This window comes from Diospyros lotus, chromosome 1 (assembly GCF_014633365.1).
Source record: "Diospyros lotus cultivar Yz01 chromosome 1, ASM1463336v1, whole genome shotgun sequence".
Taxonomy (NCBI): Eukaryota; Viridiplantae; Streptophyta; class Magnoliopsida; order Ericales; family Ebenaceae; genus Diospyros; species Diospyros lotus.
This window is the reverse complement of record NC_068338.1, coordinates 46,165,496-46,183,770: the sequence shown is the minus strand read 5'-3', so window position 1 is coordinate 46,183,770 and position 18,275 is coordinate 46,165,496. Positions and strand designations below refer to the sequence as shown.

At 36.8% G+C, this 18,275-nt stretch overlaps 1 protein-coding gene across 4 annotated transcripts; it reads left to right on the top strand.

Annotated features, from left to right (window-relative positions):
* The first annotated feature begins 843 nt into the window (after positions 1–843).
* Positions 844–15,795, top strand: LOC127805127 (uncharacterized). 4 transcript variants are annotated; one of them, XM_052342230.1, is made up of 18 exons: positions 844–1,082; positions 2,992–3,130; positions 3,214–3,619; positions 3,704–3,826; positions 4,723–4,861; positions 4,981–5,276; positions 5,683–5,729; positions 5,851–5,945; positions 6,448–6,550; positions 6,665–6,759; positions 6,847–6,909; positions 8,382–8,457; positions 8,557–8,665; positions 8,868–8,980; positions 9,132–9,190; positions 10,285–10,393; positions 10,593–10,729; positions 15,323–15,795. In XM_052342230.1, exons 2-17 carry the CDS (start codon positions 3,125–3,127, stop codon positions 10,725–10,727), a joined length of 1,974 nt encoding a protein of 657 aa, XP_052198190.1. In that variant the 5' UTR covers positions 844–1,082; positions 2,992–3,124; the 3' UTR covers positions 10,728–10,729; positions 15,323–15,795. The 4 variants fall into 4 exon arrangements, with proteins under 4 accessions (XP_052198190.1, XP_052198191.1, XP_052198189.1 ...); XM_052342231.1 differs by lacking the exon at positions 15,323–15,795 and having other exon boundaries at positions 4,738–4,861; positions 10,593–11,089; XM_052342229.1 differs by lacking the exon at positions 15,323–15,795 and having other exon boundaries at positions 845–1,082; positions 10,593–11,089.
* The last annotated feature ends 2,480 nt before the right edge of the window (positions 15,796–18,275 follow it).

Genomic DNA, 18,275 nt, shown 5'->3' with positions numbered 1-18,275 from the left:
GTTAATTTTTTCTAGATCTAAAAATTAATTTTATTGTCAAAAAAGTCAAAAACACGATTTTGGAAAAATGTCACTAGCCACCGTCCACAATGGATTCCGCGATCGAAATCAACCATCAAATTCGCTTTGACTCAATGATCCACATATCCAAAAATCAAAAGTATCTAATTGTTGAATTTTAGTAGATTTAAGTTTTAATGTAAAATAAAAGTTGTCAAAAAACTTACCGAAAGAGCCATCAATGTTGACGAGTGAGCATGGTGAAGCAAATCAGAGGGAGAGAGAGATGATGGGTTAGTGTTGGCATCAACGTCAGAGGAAGACGAAGTGCCAAGCAAATAAGAGCTTCGACCCTTCATCTTCGTCTTCACATGTGAATCGGAGATGAAGACGAAGTTTGCTTGACCAGTTGGCCCTTCGTCTTCGTCTCCAGTCAATAAGCCTAGAGGTGAGAGATGGTGGTGGTGACAGGGGGCAAAGGAAGGTGGTGGGGTCAGATTGAGAATAAGAAGATGGAAGGGCGAGCGAAACTCAGAATGTTGTTTTCCTTTTATAATACACTCTAAGCAATGTTGTTTTGAAATTTTGATCGGTTCGATTAGTTTGATTAAACTGACAATGAAAATTGAATTGATAAAAACTAATCGAGCTTTTTGCTGAAATTAATTGAATTGCTAACCAATAATTTAATAATCGAATCGAAGTAATTGATTTAATTGATTCAGTTCAATTAGTTCGGCCTACCCAAAGTAATACACAACCCTATTTAGAAGCATTGCAAAAAACATTAAAGAGATTTTAAGCACCGGAGCTCTTTTAATTTTAAAAGCTATGGTGTTGGCTTTTAGTAAAAGTAAAAATCTACCACTCTCTCTCTAACAAATTAAAGAATTCCATTCACCTCCCCAAATCCCTAACTCCAGAGTCGCATTCGGGGCGAGAATTCCAATCATCTCTTGTCCCCTCCCTCCTCTCCGGCGAAAGCAGATTCAACTTGTGGCCACATGTGAGAGTGTTCGAAATAAGTAGAGAGAGGCAAGACGGAGGCGCGACTGAAATTGTCAGCCAATCATTTGAATGAGGTTTTACTTGTTAGACTTCTTTACGTTCGATTTTTTGTTTTCAATAATGAATTAGCTTATTAATCGCACATCTCTATCTACACCGTCGATCGTTGGATTTGAATGTTGTCTGTGATCGCTTATCTTTTTGATGAATTCGAAGGTTTCTGTTAACTCGGACCATTTGACTTTCGTGCTTGAACTGGTTTTTCATTTGAAATTCCTCTCAATCTCTAGTCGAGTAGCACATTTTAACTGCTCTGGCTCGAAACTTGCCACAATATGTACTTGGTTATATTGAAATGACCTAGTTATAATGTTTGTTCCTGCATGCCTTTTGCTCAAGTGGATAAATCTAATGATATATCGTAATGATATGGTTATGGCCGTTTCCCGAATCCCGATTGAGTAGCTGTAATGATCCTAGCAGTGATTAGTCTGCAGAAAATTGAATCCGAGTTTTTCTTCCCAAAATGCGTTTTAGCATCTTTCTTATCAGTTAGGAATTCAGTGACGCAGCGTGTGTAAAAAATAACACACCATATAAACCTTTGAAAGAACAAACTTCAATAGTCGAAACTTGGCTTTCAAGAAGACACAAAAACAAGATTGTTTTGCTAAGAAAACCCAAATAAATTGCTGAAATTTGATTGAGAAAAAACTTGATTACAACCCCTAACTTCTAGGTATATTTATAGTATTTGGCTAATCCAAATCCATCTAATATTTGTAAACAAAATCCAACTAAAATCCTAATAGAAATAAATTCTAAGTAAAAGTTAACTAGAATTCTAATAAAAATAAAATCTAATCAAACATGAAGTAGAATCTTAAATCAAGTAGAAACATGAAGTAGAATTCTAAATCAAGTAGAAACATGTAGTAGCTAGAATCTTAAAACATATGAAGTATTAAAATACTATTCTGGCGTTACTATTCTGGTGATACTATTTCGGTTTGGTTGGGTCGGCTTTGGGCCTAGTCTTGATTGGTGACCGCATCATTTAGTAAAATTCTTTTGCTCACTTTTGAACATCTTTGTATCTTATGTAGGATAATATGAACCAGTCATGTAACACCATTCTCTTTTAAGACCTTCTTAATGTCCATGGCCATTTGTAATTATTGGAAGAACTACACACTACCAATCAAGGAATCCCTTTAACTCATGGACCAAAAAGTTAAACTCTTCCTGATTAAAGGGGCTAAAACTATGTTCATATAATCATACTTTCAGACTTTATATCTCTGAATTATTTTAACGAAACAACAGCTTGGAGATGTGAATCCAACACAAGAAAGATGACACATTGCAAGTTACAGTACATTTGGTTAACTTAGTGTGTGTTCCATATATAAGGGCCTGATGAGCATTATTATTAAGTGTGTATTGCAGCTGTAAATATAATTGGTCTGTAATTACCTCAAATTGCATCTTGCATAACTGGCAGTCTTCTACATGCGCATTAGTAATTAAAATTTGAGGTATGTATGTTGTTGATGTGATCTTTGTGTTGAATTGTGGAGCAAATGAAATTGCCATCCCCTTGTTTTTTTTGGCATTACCCTGATACTGCAATGTATTAAACATTTTCCCATTTTTGAATTGAATATTCTAAGTATACCCTCAAGAACCTGAACTTCTACTAATCTATTCTTTTGAAAAGCTCCATAATGACTTAGTTAAGCTTGTAATTTTAGGATAGGTTATAAACCCAATGATGTTTGCATGAGTTAGTAACATTCTTATGCATTTTTTTTTTTTTTTGGGGGGGGGGGGGGGGGGGGGGAGGAGGGGGGAGGAATAATCAGATTCAGATATAAGCTTGCACTTGAAATTAGGTCTGAACCAATTGTAAATTCTGTTGCTTAGGCAACCATGAGGTTGTAGTTAACAGCATTCCTGCCACTGTCTTTCTGTTGTATGTAGTGCAATTTGGAGCACCTGGAAAGTCATTTTGCCAAAATTCCTTTGGCATTACAAAAGTTTCTCCAGAAATCTCCTGTTTGAATTTAAGGAGTTCCACTTAAATGGCTTAGTTGAAAATTCATGAATTTTATATATGATGGTAAGACTTTCATGTTATTAGAATATTCCTTAAGTTCCACTGTTCAATTTCTCCAAATCCTGAAGGTATACATCTCTTTTTAGGGCTCTTGGGACATGATGGAGAATATGCTGTATGCTGAGGAGCTTGTGAAGGAGTTCCTTGTTTTTAGAGGGTTCACAACTACCTTGCAAGCTTTTGAGAGAGAGTTAGCAACTGATATAGGCAAAGGATTTCATGTAGATAAAATATTAGAATTAGTATTTTCGGTATATATTCCCCAATTTCAAATAGAAAATTTGATTGAGGTGCTGAGTTTTTTCAAGCAGTGTTTTTCTTCATCATCTGAGATGGTATTTCTTTCGACACTATCAAAATTGGAGGTCTCTATTCTTCGATATTATGTGGTTCATGCCATAAGATCTGGAAGAAAGGACAAAGTTGAAGAGCTTTTTGAACATTATGGCAATGACTTGTTGCAAAGAGACCAGGACTGGACATCATGGTTTGGTGGGATTTCTCTCTTTTATATTATGACCTTTATGTTCTATTGAAATATTTTTCATAGTTTTAACCATATTGTATGTCATGCAGCACTTCGCTATCTTAAGAACCCAAGCTCAGATCCCCATTTCCGCATGTATTTTTCACAAGAATGGTTTAATGCCTTGCTCCTTTCGGTTAGGAACTTTTTGAGCGAGATGTTTAACGGTGCCCATATCCTCAACCCATTAATTCCTGGACATTCTTTTGATAGTTCTATGTCTGATTATTACAATATATTGTTACCAGAAAGTTCTTTTTCCTAGTGTAGTCGAATATTCATATCACAGATCATTTATCTTATCTCCAGAAACATCTGTGAGGCCATTTGCATTTAATGTTATTCCCTTGTCAGTATGTCACTTTATTAAATTGATCAGGTTTTTATGCATCTTATTTGAAAAATGTCTTTTGCATTCTGATGCCAGTACTTTCCCCCTGATTTCTTTTATCTGTATTATGCACATACACACATGTATTCCTTTTTTCATTAAGGGTAATTATCTGTTTTTTTACAAGGAATTTTGCCAAAGGTTGATGTAGTGTTCAAATCTATGTGGCAGTCCAGTGTCCATTTTGACAAGGCCATTTACCAAAAGGAAAAGCAAACAACTGTTCCACTAGTTTACTTTTATGTAAGCCAACTAAGATGAATCAAACAAAATGGTCCATCTCTTGATTTGTGCAGTAACCTCCTAAATATTGTTTGACAATTTTTATTCATACATTGAGACAATTTTTCTCTTTAATTATAAATCTAAATTTCTACATACAGTTCCACTTGAAGGTTGTATTTTTCCTGTTATAATCAACCAGAAAACAGTAGCATATGCAACTATGTAAAAATCATAGTCAAGAATATTATGAACTGTGGTATTCTAAACTACGTCAAAATGAGATTTATATTATCAGTTTATGGATTATGATATCAAGATAAGCGATTGAAAAGGTTTGACTAACTTCTGCCAGTGGCAAGCCAGGAAAGTAATGCAGAAATGTTGCTGCACTCACATTTAGCACACATTGATGTTGATGGTATTTATTTATATAGTTGTCCTTAGCTAATGTACGCATCCCTGCCTTACTGAAGATCAGTTCCGAAAAGAATATGATCAATCATCTTAAAAGAGACATTAGGCAACTTAATTATAAGTTGTCTGAACTTCAGGCTTTGTTGGAGGAAAAGGAGGCTCAGTTACGCAGATCAAGGTAAATTTCTGCATAGAGCTACCCAAGAAGGTGGGGCAGGGTGGGAGGTGTTTTATATGCAGATATGTAATTTTTTTGTTTTTAGTCAGTGGTGTACTTACGACATTGTTTGCTATCAGTCATACTTCTTCAGCATCAGAAACTGGATTGGGTCTGACAAATAGCACAGCCAGTACTGCAACCGGGACTCTGTTAAACAGTATGCATGAAGAAAATATTCTTCCTTCCAAGGTTTCTCAGGAGACCTCTGCATCTGAAAGTGCAATTCAAACAGAATCAGCTACTGTTGAGGTTTCTGCAGATTTGATCCTATCTAAGCTTGCTCAGGGTTCAAATCCCAAATCAGATTGCCTAGTTGGAGATAGTGGGAGGACAAGTGATAGCCACCAAATGTTTCAAGCTAGCTTTTGTTCTGGTAAGTAATTACGTTAGTTTCTCTGAGTTAAAGAATAAAGGAGATGACAACATTTTGCTTATGAATGTCATTGATAATACATGTAATTCCAATGATTTATCAAGTTCCATGTTAATAATTGCATTAATTGGAAGATGAAACTCAAAATGCTTCTTATAAAGTTCCTTATCATAATTTAAATGCCCAACTATTCACCCTTTTGATTCTTTGGCTTGTCATATTGTTTTGGGGCTGTTTGACTTGTGCATTTCCTGAACCTTAATGATGATTGACATTACTTCTCCATCCAATTATTATTGTACTTCATAGAAGGGTGTCCTCTGAACAAGACAAGGGAATTTTTTACTGTAATAATGACACTAATGGCTTCATACAGTACTTAATTTGTTGGTAATTGTTGGCACAGAAAATCGGAATGAAGAAGAATTTCTGGAAGTGAAAGTAGTATTTCAGGTACATTTTTCTATGCCACTAATCGTTCTACACTTTTTGTACATATCCTTCTTGTCGAATTATTGGAGCTGTTTGCTCATTTATGTTTGATGTCTCTGTAAATTTCTGAAACATGATATAGGAGACATTCTTGGGCCATACAAGTCCAATCAGCCAGTGCCGCTTTTCTGCATCTGGGAACAATATTGCCAGTGCTTCTGTGGATGGCACAGTCAGGTATTTGAAATGAAAGCTGCTAACATGCCGAGATTATATATAGACAGGCTGAGTAATGTTGGAGGCAGATAAACTGGGTAGTGGGGACATCTAAGGTTGAAAAATGATGCCCTTGCCACTAAATTGTTGGTTGGATGTGCTTATATTCATCGACTTGCACTCTCTGCATTCTAGGTGCTAGCCCACAAGTGTATCCATCCCATTTCAATAACTAATCCAATGAACTTCATGGCTTTAATCTACAACCAGAAAACTTTTCTTGGTACTCACCTTATTTAAATTGTTTTGTTTTCAATGTGTTCCCAATTCAGGCTAAGGTGCCTAGGGCATGTGTAGTGAAATGTTTGTTATTTTGTTGACAGAGTTGCTGCATTTATTGGACAGACTATTTTATTAACCAGTCTGATGTGGCATTGAATTACTTGTAGTTGAACTCCTTGATCATGTTCTGGCAGCAATATACTATTCAGCAGTTTTTATTTACTATGTTTTTATGATGAAGGATATGGACATATGATTCATCAACTCCAGCATCAAGAAATGCTACCATCTATTGTGGGGCAGAGATTATGTCACTTGAGTGGGATTGTAAATCAGACCGCTTGGTATGTAATTAAGAAGTATACGAACAACACATAATTTTTCCCATGTGGATATGATGTTTTATTATTGGAGCTAAAAGTTTATTATTGTAATTTCACTGTTTGGTTTGACAAAAGCTTCTCATTGGCACTGCTGATGGAGGAATTAAAGCTTGGAATGTTGATGCAAAAAGAGTTGTTTGTGATCTTAGCACAATTGAAGCATTTCCAAGGTTCTAATTGTATTGTTTAGCTGCAAAAAGAATCTTGGGAATATCTTTTTCCTTTCTGTGTATCTTAGTGAATTTGGTGTACTGCAGTGTCTTGGATCTAAAATGCAGCCCTGTAGAGCCAATTTTTGTGTCTGCAGCAGCTTCCAGAAGGTACATTCTTCCTATACTAAACTAGTACTAGCAAATGGGTGGGTCTGGGTTGGTTCAAAATGGATTACATGTTATTGATGTTCTATCCATCCCAGCCACAAGATATGCCAGTCGAATGTGGGTCAGATGAGATGTGTTTGGTTGGTTATGGTTCCCAATTCAACCTTATATATTCTAAGCCAACTTCTTTTTTATTTTTCCTTTTTCTGTATGTATGTGTTTTTTTTTTTTTATTGATTTTTTGTGTTCATAATCTGAAAAGCCTCTTTTTTCTGTCTGAACAAATATCTGTGTTTGGTTGAATTTTCTTTTCTTTGTGTACTTTTTGCTCGCCAATGGAACCCTCTAAACAACCATACCCCAAAATTGGAAACCTTTTAAACCATAGGGTTTGCTGTCAAAATTTGACATGGTTCAGGACTTCAAGTTCCTAGACCTGAGCTATTACAGTGTTGGCATAAACTTAACGGTTTGGCATCCAAAAAATCCTCATTGGATTGAATGTGATTCATTTGCTACACTTGTCAATATCACAAGTTTGCCTTCCTTACCGGAACACAAATTTCTGATTCTCTTTCTATCTGGTCTCTCCCCAGTTGTCCATGAAAAGAGATTACACTTCAATCTGCTCATGATGGTTGTTGGTGGACTGCATTGTATTTGAGCACATCAAGAAAGCTACTAAGATTTGTAGAAAGGCCAGCTCAGATATGGTAATTTGGTTGTGGTCAAGTGATTCAATGAGTTGGTTTATAGGTTTCTGACCTTTTTTGTTTATGGCTGATTTGCTGATTCTGATTTTGGTTGTATATGTTTGAGGTTGACGATGACATAATTTGGATTTAGGATAAAGCAAGACCAGTTGGATAGCTAAAGAGTGAGCAGCTGGCAATTTGATTCTGTTTGGTTTTTATTGGGTTACACTTCTTAATTTAATCGAATACCCTTTAAGCCCATTTATCATCCAATTTAAACCTATTTATTAAGCTTTAGTTTTCAGCTACCCAATTATAATCCATTGAGATAATTTAAGAGATCCGGATCCATTTATCTCAGGTGGTTTTAGATGGGTTCATAGGTTTGACAATTTGAGTCCAAATTGCCACCCCTAGAGACAACATTCTCCTTGAGTTTCTGATTAAGAGATGCATCTACTAGTTTGGGCTTCTTAGAATAGGGTTATTTATTTAGGAACCTTTATCTCCTTATATCCTTTATTTTGTAATAAAATAGTTTCCTAATTTTGCTATACAGGAATGTGTTAGTACTGCACAAGGATTGAACTGGGGTAGTTGAAAATTGGCTGTTTGTGCTTGTTAATATTTCGCTTCATAATTTGTGTGAAATTACTTATGGATAGCGACATTACTTATGTTGAATAAATTGTTTGGAAGATTCAATGATGTTATTGTCATACTTATTTGCTATTTTTAGAATATTATTGCCAAATCAACAGCCTTGTTGTCTTGTAGGCATGGTACCAATTATATTGATAAGCTGGGATTTGCAAATTTAACTGTCTGGAACATGAAAACATGGAAGGCTATGGTATGCACTTGCTTGTCCCAGAAATTATACATTCTTCAGGGGATTTCTTTCTCGGACAAAATTAATGAAGTCTTTAACACTTTCTCAATTTTATTGAAGACAGTCCTCCCTCTTGGTGAGGATCCTCCAGCAATGACTTCTTTATGCTTCAACCATAATGGGAAGATCTTAGCAGCTGCTGCAACAGATGGAATGATTCACATGTTTGGTATCCTATAATATTTGGCAGCTTGTTTTATTCTCAAAGCCCTCTGTTTTGGTGTTCCTGGTAAAAGAAAGAAAACACTTTTTTTTTGTGTTTTTGTTAATGCACTAGAATGTGCCCCCCCCCCCCCCCCCGGGTTGGTGGGTGGCTTGCTCATGCCATGCAGACATGAACAATTAAATATCAATACCTTAACTAGGCAAAGATATGTCTGCTGGACTACAAATTACTGGATGGCCTGCTCATGACTCTGCTATTAGTTCAGTTCTTTTTGGGCCTGATGAGACCAGCATTTTTAGCTTGGGGATAGATGGAAAGGCAAATTCCTTATCCAATTTTTATTGAGTTTTGGTCACACGAGTTATTTCTCCTCTCAAAAACCATTTGTCTAACCCATTTTTTCAATTATATTGGTATGTTTAGGCTTTAGCTAATTGTGGCGATCTCACCAAATTAGTTTACATTTCAGATATTTGAATGGAGCTTGCAAAACCAAGGAAAGGTTCTTTGGTCAGGAAACTGCAGCAGGTATGAGAAATCCTTGCCGCTGTAATTTTCTGTAGCTTAAATGGTTTTACAGAAAAGGAGTTCCTTGGGCTTTCTAGTAACTGACAAGCCCAGTAACTGACATTGTAAATCAAGGGGAGGTGGTTCCTTGGGCAATTTAACCTAATTTATGTTATACCTAGATCTCTCACCTTGCTTTTCTCGGTCTTCTTCTGCCTCTCTTTCTAAAGACTTACTCCATTCCATCCACACTTATAAGAGCCTCTATTATTCTTCTTTTCACATGACCAAACTATCTTAATCATCTCTGACACATCTTATGGTTTGTACAATGCCATTTAACCTTATTATGAACACCTTCAATTTTATGTTAAAAAATATAAGTGTAACAGAGATGTTGATATTCATCTTAATATCTTTTTCTCTGCTACACTTACATTTTTGCACATGTTAATGCTTTATTACTCAACATTTCATGCCATACAACAAAGCTAGTCATGTAGTTGTCCAATATATTTTTTTGTTAGTTTTAACATAATTTATCACAAAACATGAAAATCAAAAGACACTGATAAATGAAGGGGCGATCAATGAGACATGCAAGGAGTATTTTTAAGAGTTATTGTATTTTTAAGAGTTATTCAATAAATATGAAGAAATAAATGTTGTGATGAAACATCATAGTAACTTAAAAAAGAAAAAAGGAATTACTTGTTCTATCGAGGTATTTGTTCAAATGAAATAAAACAAGTTATGAAAATGATAAAACAATAAAACTCATCCATTATCATTTGTGGAACTTTTCGACCTGAGTAGCTGGGGTATCGGAACCTCTTATGTAGGCAAACACAAATGTTTGATGCCCTGTGTCTGTTAATAGAATGCCAGGGGCATATAGTCTGTTATGATTCAGCACCACCTTATATAAGCCCGAACTCGATACACAATCCTGGTTTTTAACTGGGTGATTTTTGTACTGTTGTTTCCCTGCGAGGTGTCTTTGTAAACATCCATTCTTGCCTTCTCACAAAAAGAAAAAAAAAAAAAAAAAAAGGAAGTCAACATTTATCCAGAATTGAAGAATTTTGGCCACTTGAGCTTATTCTGTCATGTAGGTTCTGCAATCTGGAGAATTCATTATACTGCAGACATGAAATGGCATTAGATGCTAATGGCAGAAGACTGTTGGTAACATCTGGTTCAGTTAGAGCACCCATATATCAGGTAATGTCCTCTCCATTCTTTCACCCCGCATACACACTTGCATGTGCCCGGTCATTGATATGTTGTGATTGGTCATGTTTTATCTGCTGCATTTATATTGTTAACTTGCTGACGCATTGATTTATGGCTATTTCATCTGTGAGCCACAAAAATGATGGTGACTTGTAAGGAACTTAATTCTCCTACTGTTGCATATCAGGTTAGAGGTCATACAAATGGAATGAAAACCCTTCCTCACAGTGCAGCTATAACTACTGTGGATTGGCATCCAACCTTGCCCATTTTTTTGACTGGTTCAGCTGATCACTCTGTCCGTGTGACATCCATATCATGAAGGTTTCAGTTTTCTATTTACTCAATTCTGACTGGTTACTGCCAGGCATGGATTCATTTCACTCCAGATGATTTGACCGAACTTGTTTTTGTGCATCTTTTGTCCAGCTTTGTCTCAGAGAAGTTCAGTGTAATTATAGAACTGTTAGTGCTGTAACAAATTGATTAATTTTTTGCATGTGTCTTACAAAATTCAATGTGTAATGTGAGTAGGAGAGAGAGAGAGCAAGATATGAGTAAACTCTTTTAGGTATCCTGAAAATGGAGAAATGTTTTCTAGAGTTTTGTATAAACAGCCAGAGTAAATGTTACTGCTTCCTGCGTGAAATTTGGTTGGTATTCTCAACGTGATGAACTTGTCTCCATTAAGTTTTTCATTTTTCATTTGTTAATGAGTACTTCTTCAAAAAGAATGTTCATTCATTTGCAATATTATGTATTCTATTTAAGAGAACAAGGGGGCATAGCTCATGTCTTCTCACACTCACAAAACTATGTGCAGCCACATATGATAGTGTTTATTTTTCATTCTTCAAGATGAAATTTTGTTGGATTTTACTCCTCTGGGAATGACACGTCTTTAGCTAGAGTAAGGAAATATAGAAATTGGAATGTGTTCAGAAATAGTTGAATGAGGAATAAAACTGGATATTTGAATGATATGTCTCTCAAATTAAATATTTCAAAACTAGTGATAGAATCTAGAATTCGTCTTTTCTTGACACTTGTAAAATGTGATAAAGAGATGTTTACTGAAGATAAGGAATAATGTACAAGGATCTAGCTGCTGTTGATTTGAAGTGTAAGAATAATGTTTGTTGTAGGCACAAGCAGCAGATGGCCTAAGTTGTGCATATTAACTGATTCAAATCTACTGCATTCTTTCAGCTCCTGACTAACATTAATTTCTCTTTTATGCTACATGAGCCTTCTTGCTTCATATCTCTTTTGGGTATCCATGGAATGACTGTTTTCTCTCAGTGGAACGTATTTCTTGAAATTTTGGAGGACTCAAATTGCTCAGATGTTCCTTCCTTTTATGCTAGTATTAATTCTGTCTGCACCTTTGACAGCAGGATTAGTACTAGGTGGAACTGTCAAGTATCTGTTGAAGTTTGCCTCGAGTTTTGTCCTAGAAGATAGCAGAACCGGAAATGAGCATGAAGAAGTAGTCTTGGCTGAAGAAATTAGGCGGCTAGGGGTTAAGTGTAATTAGTATATTTTGTTGGGGTTAATATGTAATTTCCCTAAGTTAGTTAGTTGCCTAAGTGTGTCCACCTCTTCTATAAATAAGAGGGCAAGGCGCATGCTGAGGGGGATCATTCCGTAAAGTGCTCTAGTCCTTTGTATTATGAGTGCAAGGCATTGTTCAAGAAAGGAAGACTGTCTGCAAGTCTTGGGGTTTTTTCTTGGGGAAATAGTGTGGTATTGTACTTAGGGTTTGTGGGCTATGAGGGTTGTGATGTACTGATCTTTTGTCTAAAAATAAAGACTGCTTGAAGGGGTGTTTGAAGGCTGGATGTAGGTTTCCTCGATGAAAATCGAACCAAGATAAATCTGCGCCTATTGCTTGTGGTTTGATTGTTTCTTGTTCTTATTTTCATTCTGTTTTTGATTGCTTATATTTTTTGTTTTCAATTCCTATTATCGCTGGATGGATTTGAGAGTGTTGAGAGAGGCATATTCCATCTAAGGGTCATTCCGCATAGTCCTAGATATAACAAATTGGTATCAGAACCAGTTTTTAAGTTCAAGAACAGTCCAAGAACCTTCAAGATTTCATCTGTTTTGAATTTTCTATCATAGAACAGTGTTATAATGGCTGCAACTAGGTATGATATTGAGAAGTTTGATGGCCAAAATGATTTCGGCCTTTGGAGGATCAAAATGAGGGCATTGCTAGGGAATCTAGGACTAGAAGAGGCTTTAGATGAGGAAGAATCACTGCCTGAAACCTCCACTTAAGAACAGAAAAAGGAAAAATCAAAAGAAAAGAAAGATATTGACAAGAAAGCTTTTAACACCTCGATTTTAAGTTTAGGGGACAAAGTCTTGAGGGAAGTGGCCAAAATGACCACGGCATCAAACCTTTGGAAAAGATTGGAGACCCTTTACTTGACTAAAACCTTGTCTACTAGGTTATATTTGAAAACCAATTTTTTCTTCTTTAGAATTGATGAAGGTAAGAAACTGCAGGAGCACACAGATGAGTTTAACAAGTTATGTTTGGATCTTGAGAACATAGACATCAAATATGATGATAAGGATAAGGTCTTAGTCTTATTGCACTCTCTACCAAAGTCATATGAAACCTTTGTTGACATCTTAAAACATGGTAGAGACAAATTGTCTCTAGATGATGTGACCGGAGCTTTGAGTTCCAAGGAATTACAACATAAGGTTGAAGGAAAGAACTCTATACATGATGCTCTTACAGTTGGGACTAGACTAGAAAACAGGGACCCTAAATTTAAGGGTAGGTCTAGGTCAAAGTCTAGGAATGGCAAGAAAATGATAAGATGTTATCACTGCCATGATGAGGGATATATTAAGAAGAATTGTCCCAAAAGAAAGAGTGAAATCCTAGAGAAAAACCCTGGAATTTCTTCATCTGTGTGTGAGGCTGACTATGATAGTGCAGATGCCCTATAAATATCTTGAAATGCTGGAAATATAGCATAGTTTCTAGGTTTAGGGTAGACTTATCATAGGAAATGTTTTTTTCAATTTATAGAGTCATAGTAGGTGATAAGTTGTTAGTAGGCAATAATCAAGAGTAAAGTATCAAGTCCATTAGAGATCAGTTTCTAGGATCTAAGGGGACCTATCTAGGCCTTGTCTCATGGTGGAGCTAGGTGAGGTAAACCTAGTGAAGATGGTGTGTTCCTAAGGAATTCCCAAGCGTATATGAGCTTGCTGGAATTTAGGAAGCATGTTGGAAATTGCTTCTGGTGTGAAGGGTTAGGTGTGTGAAGTTATGTAATAGGTATACCTAGGTCTCCTAAAGCTAGGGTTCTTACCTATGAGGGAAATCTCTACTAATAGGACATGGAATTAGTTGATTCCAAGGCCAAGGAATGAAATTTGGTATGCTGGCCAGCAAGGAGAATCCTTTGGGAATGTCCAAATCTAACCTATGAACCAGGGTATAGCAATAGGGAAATCTGAAAAATGTTTTTGGTCATATTCATTGTGTAAGCTTGGGCTAGATTGTGAGAGGGAGGAAGCTAGTGTTTAAGATAGCTTTGGCTCTTGTAATGAGGGTCCTTGTAAACAATGAGGAGAAATGGTGTGTGCAAGTGTGTTCTTGTATGGTGAAGCCCATGGTTCATCAAAAGTCCAGATTAAGCAAGGAAAGGGAAGGAGAATCATCTTGTAGGAAATGAGCAAGGGAATAGAAGGTTTAGAGTGCTGCCTAGGATGGGTAAAAGATAGAACCTCAAGTAATCTACCAGTGAGGTATGGAATGTTGGGTTTGAAGGATGCTTAGCCTCAGGTTTGAGTGTTAAGGAGCAGGCTGGAAAATAGAATCTCTTGTATAAGAAGAGGTGATGCACTCTTGTCCAAATGAATGGCATGGAGCCATGTAAATTTTGGGGAGAATGTTGGACTAAATGGAATATCCCTTAGGTTAAAGGGGTGGAGTGCTGTTGTAGTGTCTATTTGTAATTAAGGAAGTGCTAGAAATGGGAAAAGTCGAGGGAAATGGGTAGACATGGCCATTGGTTATAGCAGCACATGAAGGCTTAATTTGGATCAAATAGGTAATCTCTAATAGCTAGTATCCATGTGGAAATTAAGAGAGAAAAGTGATCTTATAGTGTAGCCAAGGGATAATAGGCTAGAGGGAAAGGTAAGCAAGGATTGGTTGCTTAGAAGGTCTCTCTAGGTATGATAGTAATTCCCTAGGCAAGATATAAGATTGTGATAGTCCCAAAAAAGAGGGTAAATTGAGTGCACAGAAGTAGCTGTGTCAATTTCAATGGTATGCCTAGGAAGAGTAAGGCAGCTTCATTGATAGTTATCCAATGGGAATCTCAAGGTGTGGCTGAGATGGTAATTCAATGTTTGAGATTGTTGGAAGGAGGAGAAGCTGGAATGATAAGGCATAGAGGTTGGAATAAGAATAGGACAGCTTATGGCAACTTAGGTTACCCTAGTCTTAAGCATATCTTGGTAGACTGATAGGTAGAGATGAGCAATCTTGTTTGTTTGAAGCAAACATTAGAGAAAGTCAGTGGTAAATCCTAAAGGCCGATTTTGGGGAGCTAGGAATAAAGTCTAGCAGTGGAAAGGCTAATCCGGGTGAGGTTCACTGTGTTGTGATGCTGTGTAAAAAGTTTGGACACTTTGGGCTTAATGAGTATCATTGAGTATGGATTTGGTTTATGGTGGAGTGTAGGTAGACACCATGTAGAGACCAATCATATTGATGTTAGGAATATATTCATTAGAAAATCCCTTGAGGAGGATAATATCTAATGAAAGTTGCAGGTTTAGTTATTGCAGCTGGAATTTTATCAAAAGGGTGGTCCATTGTTATGTTTTACAGCATTGATTTGTTTTCTTTGATGTGTTTGTGTTTGATATGATCAGGTTTGTCCATCATTTATGGAGAAAGCATGAGTTGGCTATCGGGTGAAGAACTCAAGGCAAATGGTAGAGAATTGTTGAAGTTTGCCTCGAGTTTTGTCCTAGAAGATAGCAGAACCGGAAAGGAGCATGAAGGAGTAGTCTCGATTGAAGAAATTAGGCAACTAGGGGTTAATATGTAATTTTCCTAAGTTAGTTAGTTGCCTAAGTGTGTCCGTCTCCTCTATAAATAAGAGCGCAAGGCGCACGCTGAGGGGGGATCATTCTGTGAAGTGCTCTAGTCCTTTGTATTATGAGTGCAAGGCATTGTTCAAGAAAGGAAGATTGTCTGCAAGTCTTGGGATTTTTTGGGGGGGAAACAGTGTGGTATTGTACTCAGGGTTTGTGGGCTATGAGGGCTATGATGTACTGATCTTTTGTCTGGAAATAAAGACTACTTGAAGGGGTGTTTGAAGGCTGGATGTAGGTTTCCTCAAAGGAAACCCAACCAGGATAAATCCATGCCTATTGCTTGTGGTTTGATTGTTTTTTGTTCTTATTTTCATTCTATTTTTGATTGCTTATATTTTTTGTTTTCAATTCCTATTATCGCTGGGTGCATTTGAGAGTATTGAGAGAGGTATATTCCATCTAAGGGTTATTCCGCATAGTCCTAGATATAACAGTATCAGTTCCTTGTGATAGTTGAGGGTCATTGAACTAGGTTAGTTAGAACTTGCCAGTCTGTAACCTTGTACTGCTGCAATGACTGATGCTCAGACTGCTAATTGATTTTGTTCTCAGTTTGGAGTGTCTAGATTTACATTTTGATGACGAGGTATTGGGGCAAATAATAGAGTAGTAGACACATTTGGGCCTCTAGGCACAGAATCTTAGTGCATTTGCCTTGCATTACATATGATAAGTCGATGGCTGTTACCCTTTGTTTTCCATTCCGCTATATATATCAACTATAAAATACTTGTTCAACTATTTTGTACATAAATGATCTGCCAGATAGTTGTCGGGGTAATTTTGGGAACTCATATATATTGATGTTCCAATTGAGCATTTTTTATCGAGGGAAAGATAGAAACCTCTATATGCAAAATCTTCAAGTAGAAAAAAAAAAATTGATATTTTTTTTCTTCTTCTCTTCGTCTTCTTAAAGTTATAGTTTGTGAGCATAGCCACATTTTTATTAGCTATTGATGGTGATGCTTGGATGGCTAAAGTTCATGTTACTGATGACCCCGCTTAGCGGCAATAAGTCTTGAGATGGTGCCGAAATATTTTGAGTGTTAATTGTCCGGATCAAACTTTGGTATCATGGATTTAATCTGATCAGATTAGTATTTTTTAGATGAGCACATTCGTGAACAAGAAGCGGAGTACTTATTTTTATGCTGCAGATAAACAATCCATATATGAGCGCAGGTTAGCTTAGCAAATTGAGAGCGTTATTCAGCATTGCCTCTTGCTACGCTTCTTTTGATGCCTGTTTATGGGGCTTGGGTTTGTTTCACGAATCATGCTAGATGTACATTCATTTTGTACATCTTGGGATACATAAGGGAGTATTATGACCAAAATATCTTGTGCCTCACATGCGTCTCATGAGAGGCTTTTTTGTCATAATACCTCCTTATGTAGCTCAAGATGTATAAAATTGGTGTACCAATAGCATTTTCCTTGTTTCACTTTTACACTTAACCATTTCCTTGCAGGTCTAATAAGCACATTGCAATTAAGGGGCCACAATTTCTTGTGATTATAGGGAAGTAGGGAAAATGTATATGATAATGGACTGTTGGTGTTAATAGTCTTGTTTTTGGGGGTTTCATGGCCTCGAATCTCTTCCGGCTTGGGTTTGCCTAGTGCTTTTAACAATTTCTGCTTGACAACTACAAGCTTTGCACCTTTCAAGGCAGAAGAGATAAGTACCCATATTGATAGTGGTGCTTCTGGCTTGCTTTCGTAAATATGCACAAGTAAATTTTTTTTTACATAAAAATCATATAGAATGGCGTGATATATTAATATTTAAACACTAGATATAATGGGGAAAAAATTCATAGAAGCGGTATATAAGCAAATGTTCAGTGGCATTTTATTAAGTTTTCAAATAAAATCTTGTATCATTTTTCACATTCTAATGTACCCTGTTAGGTGTCACTTGAGCCTTTGTCCCGGTAATGGAATGAGCAACGGTCTTGAGTTCTTTTTGCATGGCCTTTTCTATTTCTTGGATATGAATGGACTTGTGTGATTTCAGTTTTAAATAAGCAGGGAGAACAAAAAATCATATAGAAGATTTTGTTTAAGTAAATTATAAAGAGGTAATGTTTAATGAAAGGATTGACTCTACATGTGCAACGTTGGGGCGAGAATGGAAATGCGTATTTGGGGATGGGTCTTGAAAACAAATTTATGGGGATATTGAGCCCAACACGTTCGGGTTAGAAAATGTGCTCTGGCAATGTCATTGGAGGCTTTGGGTCGGGGAATATAGGCGCCGGGCCCGTGGCTCGTACTTTGGAGATAAGATATTGGACCAGCAACGGAGCGTGTGAACCATATTATGGGGATAATGGGCCTGGAAATTAAATCAGTGACACATTGAACCCCAATTTTGGGCCCATCCGCCCGTTAAAGGGATATTGACCCATAATTGGGCGTGTAGCCCATGTCGTGAAGTTTATGGGTCTGGGATGTCAAATCATAACGACATTCTTATGTTGGGCCAGACGGCCCATCTCAAGGGAGATTGGGCAAGATACTGGGTACGTGATCCATCTCATGTAGAATATCCAATTCAGACATTGGACATGAGGTTTGTGGCCCATCAAAAGGACGTTGGGTCGGCCTAATCCGTGGAACGATGGACCTTTCATTATTAGTTTGATTGACCCACAACTGCGCGTTACAACCGATGCCAAATCCAGGTGGTCCTGGCAACTTAATTCTGATCGAGATA

Coding starts and splice junctions, on each gene's coding strand:
- LOC127805127 (XM_052342230.1), top strand. Junction 5,277..5,682: donor TCAAGCTAGCTTTTGTTCTG/GTAAGTAATTAC, acceptor TTGTTGGCACAG/AAAATCGGAATGAAGAAGAA. Junction 10,394..10,592: donor TTAGAGCACCCATATATCAG/GTAATGTCCTCT, acceptor GTTGCATATCAG/GTTAGAGGTCATACAAATGG.